Here is an 8,382-nt window from a genome sequence, read left to right as displayed (position 1 = left end):
AATGCAGCGCTGCATTTAGCGACTTTGCTGCACCTAGCTAATTCGCGATATAAAAAAGAGGCGATACGATAATAAAAAGACGAGACGAACGGTTTGTTTGTTATGATTAAATCTCTTTATATATCTCCATAAAACTCATTTTATTTCGGTTAGAGACACTGGTCCCCTAAGAAGTTAAAGTCGTCATCTTAAAACTCAGTGCAATATTAGACTGTTTGAATATTAACTACAGATGAAACATCGTTGTCTGTTATTATGGCTGTGCGGGATGTGCAGACATGTACATATATAACTTGTAACAAATCATTGCAGTAATGTTTTCAAAACCACGTTCGCACATATCTAAGTAGGAATGAATTTGTCGAAAATCACACATAAGTTTCTACTAATGCTCTAACAATTGCTTTTGTGTTTGTGATATGCGAGGGCACATGCTCATCCAAAGTTCATGTGTAACATGTTCTGAGCATTGTCAAGATTTCATGCTTTGCATCTATTGCATTGGAGGTAATTCTCTTGTTAATATTTGGTACTTTGCCTTACTGTGACTGTTGCAAGGATAATTATCTATCAAATTGTAATGTGCTTGCAGTGTAAACGAGTTGTCATCTCTCATACGCACAGAGATATACCCCAACAAACGCAACAGTTAATTTAATCGTAAAGTTCTATACATAATATACATAAGAATTGCAAGTGTTACATGACTTGGCTTTTACATCGAAGAATTTATTTGCGCCTTTAGCTGCCACGAAAGGGAAAGAATGTTGGTCGAAGTAGTTTTTTTTTTTATTAGTTATGGCACTATAGAGACGAAGTAGAACGTCTTTCCAACCAAAGCTGGCAGAAAATTTGAAACCACAGAGAGAGGACGGAAAACGTAGGTAACAAAATTATAAGATAAAGTTAGTTAAAAAAACCAAGCAAATTATACTGAGAGGCCCTATCCACCGACGCAATCTGCACGACGTCCCACACTTATATCAGTTGCGAACGTGTAGTGCAAAAAATGAATTCACTAGAGGATACGATAGCTACGATTAGCTATTCCCTGGTTCGGCAGTATCTTAGCGTCCAGCTTTCTATCTTGATGGAATTCAAGCATCTTTCGAATCGAAAACACTTCGATTCGCAATTAAGATATATTTAAAGGGACACAACTTCGATAAGGCCAGTGCTGTCGGAATGATTTAAATTGGTGGTTTGGTGTATCTGATTTGTGACTTTAAATTAAATTGTTTACGTAATCTATATAAGGATATTAAAGATTAAGTTAAGATTCTTTTGTAGGCATATAAGTACCGGAAAATTCAACTTCACTGCTCTTGAACGTTACTTCAACGGTTGCACGAATGAAAGCCCTCTTGTTGTGCTTGCGTGCAGAAACAATGTCATTGCTCGAATTTACTTACTTTTCTACGATGTTTTGTACTTGCTTGTTAATATGTGCATTTCAAGTATGCCTTTACCATGTTTCTCATGGTGCTGTTGCTTTGAACACATTAAAAGAAAATCTTGTATTTATTTTAGGAACTAATCATAATATTTGGTAGTGACACTGTTAAGCTTTGTATTCGATGACATAATACGACTGTACTTGATCTGGCAAAATTATTACGTAATTTAATTCAATATCGTTTGGAGACTAAGAAAAGACTTTTACGAATAATTAACAAAATTCTCCGATTTATTTCTCAGAATTTACATATGGTAGACTTTAGCAATGAATTATATAAAAATTTAATGAAATTCTAATGTTTATTGAAATTTGAATTTAATAGCACGGAGAATAGGATATTTATCTCCTGTACATGCACCGCGAAAATCATCGAATGATAAATCGACTAAAGCAACCCCACCTAAACCTTTAGTCTTGACATAAGCAGCTTTATTGGCAGCTGTATCGGGATCTTCGTAACCAACCCAAATGCCATTTTCACCTTTATCATCGGTTGAACGATAAGCATAGTTACCGAAACGTTTAGTGGGGTCGCCCACCTTGCGTAAAGGAGAATCAGCGCCTTTTAAATGTTGATTGGCTGGATTAGGTAGTTTAGCGCAAACTTCGGGCCAACTCAATAGGCCGTCGGTTTGTGTTTGTAAGCCACCAGCGGCAGGCCCATCAGCATCGGCTACGGGTGGCAGACCAGTAAGACCGGAATCTGTAGTCATTTTCCAAGCACGGCCGTAGCTAGCAATACCGACATTTATCTTTGAGGCGGGACAGTGATTTTGCAACCAGTATTGTACTTGGTAGTTGACATTAGATTCAGGATTACGTTCATTTAGTTCGTAAATAGGAGCTGGAAAATCGGCTACTTCAGGATTGCGTTGCGGTGTTTGGAAATCGTAAGCCATAAGATTAACATAATCTAAGTTATTAACAATAGCAGGCACATCATAGAAAACTACAGAAAAGAAATAAGTTAATAATATCTATACCTATATTGTAATCGAACATATTGTAACGCTTACTTACGTGACGAATTAACATTCGGTAATACCGCTAAACCCAATACGTAACCATCTGGGCGTAAAGCATTCTTCAATTCACGCACCAAAGCCGTGAATTCTTCTTTATGTTCTTCAGCTTTTTCATCGACTATAAAATCGCCGGTAAAGATTTTTTTAAAACCTTTCCATAATTTACCAATTGAACCGTGAACTTTTTTCGGTTTATTTTTTGGGAATTGCCAACCTAATTCCAAGCCATCAAATCCGTACGTCTTGACCATAGAATGAGCGCTATTAATAAACGGTATACGAGCATTGCTTGACTCTAGTAGAGTCAAATATTTGTTGTTGTCGGCATCGACTTCATCTTTATCGCCGCCGACGCTTAATAAGACCTTGAGATGTGGGTATTTCTTTTTCATACCAGTTATGGTGCGATATAAACCGGTGCCGACATCCAAATCCAGTTTCTCATTATTGCTAACCAATTTATTACTAGACGGATTAATAGCAGCGTGACCATAAACAAGATGAGTACAAAATTGCAACGCTGGTTCTAAATCGTTTAAGGTTAGCTTAGCCAAACCTAAAAAATATATATAAGTAATATATAAATTAAAGTTTTTTTATATATTATTTAATATATATTTAGTTTGATGCATAAGATGATTTAAAAGTTTAACGCTCTTGGCCGTTTATTAAGTATAAAAAAAATGTATGTGGGGGGGTATTGAAGGGATTGACGGATTGGCCTTCCAATTAGCATAAATTTAAAAATAAATCGTTTTTATATAACAACTGTTTACAAGCATATAGGCATATAGATGTACATTTTTACAGACATGATGAGATCATTCATCCGAAAAAATGAAACGAAAAAAAAAAAGTGAATGGCTTTTTATTGTTATATTAATATTTACGGGAAATTGTTGTCTCATATCTTATTGAGTTAGACATATGTGCGTCAAACCATACTCCATTACATATTCTTCGCTCTTTAATGTATGCCATTTAAAAATTATCTCAAAGTTGTAGCTTTCTATTTGCGTTAGCTTTTAAATTAAGTGTTCTTATACATATACGCATTTTGGAGTTTATGTTACTTGAAACTTTTCCACTGGTCGATTTCGATCGCTTTACTGCGATCTAAACATATCATTTGAACGTCATATGCATATCTATACTTGATACGGATTTCGACACGTGCGTCTATATAACACACCATAGTCATAGTTCGATGACAGTTTTCAAGCCTACTTAATATTATTATTTATTTATCCTACATAATTTGTAAAATTAGGGTATATTAAAATTGCGCGCGGATATATAATACCTGGGAGGATTTGAGACAGACCCATCGTTCATTATATTTAAGCTTATCATTATATCTAAGCGTCTGTCCGCCTTGCAGTATTATATTCAATCCACAGATTGGAATATTCGAGATATTTTGATGAAATTTGATGCACTGAAAAATTTCCCATCTAAAGCCTTATTTTGGAAGATCGCGTTGTGAGTGCCTGTATTAAGCGAAGTGGTGCAGAGTATTTGATGGGAAGTTGTGGTGCATTACAGCGTTCAAAGTTGTTTATCTTCAAAAACCCTACAAATTCAAAAAGGGATCATAACGAAGAAACGCCCGGAGAACTGAATAATGAGCAAAAATATCTATATTGGATAGTCTAGGGGAATATAATAAGCCTATCGTTTTTTTCCCACTAAATCGCGTTATTATCACGAATCAGCTCTTTTGGTGCGATAATTTGCAGGAAAGTGGCGGCCAGCAAAGAAAGGGTTACGGTTTGAAAACGAAAATAGCATCGTATGAACGGACAAATAAATACCCGTGTAAGATTCCACCAGAAATTGGGGGGCATTGGCTAGCGAATATTTTAGTTTATTCAATCGAGCACTCGGGAACTGGGAACATTCAGATATGACGAACTATTTTGAAGTCTACATCATTTAGTGGAAAATGTCAAATTATTTTTAAGAGAGATATGCGAAAATTTGTGAATTTGTTTTCATAAATTTCGATCGTACAAATTTTATTGCAAAAAGTCATCAAGCAAAATGCTGTATATGTGGTTGAGAGTTTTACATATATTTAAATAGGAGGAAATGTAGAGAACCTGCAAGTATCATAATGTTTTGTGATATTTCCGAAGACTATTGCTTATCTAGCATCCATTAGTTTCCTTTTCAATAATAAATGTAAGAAGTATTGGAATGTGTGTGTTTGTTTACTAGTTTTACTCAATCAATTAAATGTGAGTAAACATTGAATTGCTTTTATTACGCTGTGAAATTTATTTTTGCTTTACTTTCAGTAAAGTTTCCCAGAATTGCTAAGCATTTCAGCTGCACCGCACTATTTACTGTTAATTAGTAACGTCCGTTCGACTGTTAAGATTTCGCTACACTTTTTATATTTCCCGAGGCCGGTTTAGCGGTTGTTTCGTAACGCTTGCCTAATTGAATTGCTAACAATTCCGTTTCAGTTGCAATGACCCTGCTTTCGCTTTATTGCCCTTTACATATAACACTTATTTATGAAGTCAATTGAAAAAGGAAGTTGTCACAATTCAATTGCATTTTTTTTTTTATTTTTATTTTTAATTTTTTTTTTTTTAGCCTGCTTTTTATTTTGTTTCCCTTATTGCCATAAATGTATTTAATTTCAATCTGAATTGAATTCTAATTAATTAGATTATGACTAATATTTTTTTTTGCATATATCTTCAGAAAGCCTCAGATGCATGAAAATGCGTATTTTGTTATTTAATACGTTACTATTCTCATTAATTTGAATTGTGAAATGTTTTTTAATTCGTACGCCTTTTGAAAATATATTTTTAATTTTGTTAATTTTTCAGTCACGTTTACTTAATGTTCTTTATATTTTTACTCTTTTTATGGATGAACGTTAATAAAAATTGTGTAGTGAAGATAGGCAGATGAAATATGTGAACATTACAGATAAATATTTTCAACATACCATAAATCTCTGTTGACGGTCTTATGATTCAATTAGGAAAACAAAATGAAGATATTTATGATGAAAATTTAGAAAAAAACCCACTCGCGCCTAGCAATCTTCAATTCATCATCTCTTCATCAAGATTATTATGGCATTTTTTCTAAATTTAAATGGATGTTTTACTGTTTTGCTATGCAAATGCATAGGCCTCGAGAATGTTTTTGATTCGTGCAACATTTTTTCAATCGCGGGAAATGTGTGATGATTTCGTCCTTAAAATTTTCCTGATAAAATGTTCAAAACAGCTGACGTACACGGACGATGCAGAAGAGGTGTAATATAACTACAACGAATGCTGTTACTGGCCCTCAAGTGTTTTTTTTTTTGGTTATAAATAGAATTTGCGGCTTACGGCATGGTTTCGAAAAGTTTACATACTATTCCTTGCTTATCCTTAATTATAGATCAAATTGGGCAGAGTGCATAGTTTCAACTAAAGCTTTCGGCATATTACATGCACGGCTTTTAAAAACAAAGTTCGGTTCATGAAGAGCATTTGGCGAGTTGTGAAAAAATACCCAACCAACTCATTTGTATCGACAGCGGTACATTTTAACAAAGTTAATTGGAAAGCACTTAAAAATATTTGGTAAAAATGATTCATCAAAACCCACTCTATTTCTCCGTGAATGAGTTTAAAGAAAGTCGTTGTATTAAATAAGCTTCAGTTTGCTGTTCTAGAGACTTTTGAAGAACCTCTAAACTTAAATCTGATATTGGTTTTAAGAACATTGACTTGATACAGTGCCCTTGTGGACAATTATACATAATAACATGAACTTGTCACCTCAATGGCATTCTCCAAAAAACCAACTGCACATTTCCAACGAATATTTTATATTTATCAAAGTCATAGTCCTAATCGGTCCTAATCGGTAATGTTCACCGCTGAGGCTTTATAAAGAAATCAACTTATGCAAAACACTCAGACATTTTCACTACACATCATTCCCAATAAATTCACGCATGAGATGATTTATGATGATTTCTCTTCAGGTAAAAAAAAAAAAAATTTCGTAAGCGTTAAAATTGAGATTGAGAATTCCTCGACAATCTTATACAACTGTACAATCCAAAAATCTATCAACAGAGATTATAGAAATTATATGAACTAAGTTCCTCCGATATGTTAATAGTGTGGATTAATCGATCATAACTAGTTTTCTTAGGCGCTATAGACTGTATGTAATCAAATTAGCACGCCTTGGGTTATAATAAATTTATAAAATTTATGACTGCATACACACTTAAGAATAACGGTCACAATTGATAACCTTCTATATCAGTAGAAAAAGACCCATAAATAAATTTCACTGCCTATATGTATATAAATAAATATATATATATATAACACATATAAGAAACTTTTCAATAATTCTTACAAGTCTTGCAGAAGTATTTCTAAACATATATGATGATATTGTTAAAATAATTGTCTATGGGTGCGTACATGCAGTGATATATTTCTGTGTAGATATAATAAACAATTTACCTTCTCTGGTATATGAGCTACCATCATAGTAACAAATTAAATGATTGCTGCCTTGAACAGCCGACGTGCGCTTAATTGTGAGAACAGCCAATAAGGCGCCTAACAAAATGAGCAATAATTTCATTTCGCTTATTATTATTTTTCCAAACTAAATTTAATAAATTATATGTATAACTCTAAACGAACTGAGTGCACCGAAACTTGAACATCTACTAAAAAATAACTTTAAGCATTGGTTTAAGTAAAGCTTTCGTCGTCACTTTTTGTCGCTGTCAAAATCTGGAAATATTTACTTAGTGTATCTCTCTAAAGAAATAAAATTAGTAAACACAAAGAAAAAAAAAAAAAAAAAGAAAAAAAAACAAGACAAGCAAAAAGTTGTTTTCCAAGTAAAAACGAAACTGAATTGGAATTGTAATGAGTCTTACTCATCAGAGACCCTGATTTTGTTTTACTTATATATTTATTTATATTTCTCTTCTTCCTATTGTTATCGGCTTTGTCTGCTTTACTTTAAAATATATGTTTAAAAAACATATTTGGACAAACATTCATATATATATTATATATATATATATATTACACTTTGTGCGGTTTCTGTTTATTTGTAATGATGTCATACGTTGATTGTTATCACCATGTGGTCTTATTTTTCCTTCTTAATCTGTTTACGTCTCTGTTCCTAATCTAGCATTCATTTCCATATCAATTCTCTTTAATTTAGTAGTTAATGTAGCGAATAATATACTTTTGCGACAAAATGTATTAATTTATTCTTTTAATTTGTAACATGTAGGTGCACACATCAGATCGACTAATAGTAGACTATGTATCAGGGGTTTTTTGTGAGCACGTTCCATTCTCATTTGTTTCACTTTAGGTTATCTCGCAAAAAATGATTGTTGTTTTAGTTCACGCTTCAACTTTTAGTATTCAATCATGAAATATCACAGGCTTCACTTAACAGTGCTTGCAATTAAATTTATTATTCAACTGCAGATTTTCTTAATAGACGTTTTCAAGTTTCTATAATATGCCAGAAAATAATTTATTATCTAAGTTATTTTTTTTTCTTCAAATTTCGAACTTTTCCCGCAGTACACTCCACAAAAACTGCCCGGATCAAGTGAGTCTCCGCTGGAAAGTTGTAACCTACTATCTTTCCTGTTCAGTTGTGGCTTCTCTTATAAGCTAAAAGGAATTTTTGATTTCTGTGCACTTGGAAGCATTTCTAAACAAATACTTATTAGGGCATCTATATCAAAACGATTATTGGGATTAAGATTCATTCGCAAACTTTCATTGCTTCTATTAGGAAACTAAAAGTTCGCAATGAGCTTTTTCGAGTTGGTTATGAATTCGCTTCTAAAATTTTACAAGCTGTTGTTGCTTTGCG

The 8,382-nt window shown here is 33.1% G+C and overlaps 1 protein-coding gene across 1 annotated transcript; it reads right to left on the bottom strand.

The window, feature by feature from the left end:
• Positions 1-1,664: 1,664 nt before the first annotated feature.
• Positions 1,665-7,218, bottom strand: LOC119641019 (chitinase-like protein Idgf4). The gene is made up of 3 exons (XM_038039439.1): positions 6,987-7,218; positions 2,480-3,040; positions 1,665-2,408 (listed from the first exon to the last, which is right to left on the bottom strand). The coding sequence occupies exons 1-3, from the start codon at positions 7,108-7,110 to the stop codon at positions 1,759-1,761; spliced, it is 1,335 nt and encodes a 444-aa protein (XP_037895367.1). The 5' UTR covers positions 7,111-7,218; the 3' UTR covers positions 1,665-1,758.
• Between the last annotated feature and the right edge of the window lie 1,164 nt (positions 7,219-8,382).

This window comes from Glossina fuscipes, unplaced genomic scaffold (assembly GCF_014805625.2).
Source record: "Glossina fuscipes isolate IAEA_lab_2018 unplaced genomic scaffold, Yale_Gfus_2 0, whole genome shotgun sequence".
Taxonomy (NCBI): domain Eukaryota; kingdom Metazoa; phylum Arthropoda; class Insecta; order Diptera; family Glossinidae; genus Glossina; species Glossina fuscipes.
The sequence above is the reverse complement of the archived record's forward strand: the minus strand, read 5'-3'. Positions and strand labels throughout refer to the sequence as shown.

What these genes read in the sequence shown, in the direction of transcription:
- LOC119641019 (XM_038039439.1), bottom strand. Translation starts at nt 7,110, where the DNA reads ATGAAATTATTGCTCATTTTGTTAGGCGCCTTATTGGCTGTTCTCACA. An exon ending in TAGCTCATATACCAGAGAAG is followed by an intron (nt 3,041 to 6,986) that starts GTAAATTGTTTA and finishes TATATTTTTTAG; the next exon opens with GTTTGGCTAAGCTAACCTTA. An exon ending in ACCGAATGTTAATTCGTCAC is followed by an intron (nt 2,409 to 2,479) that starts GTAAGTAAGCGT and finishes TCTTTTCTGTAG; the next exon opens with TTTTCTATGATGTGCCTGCT.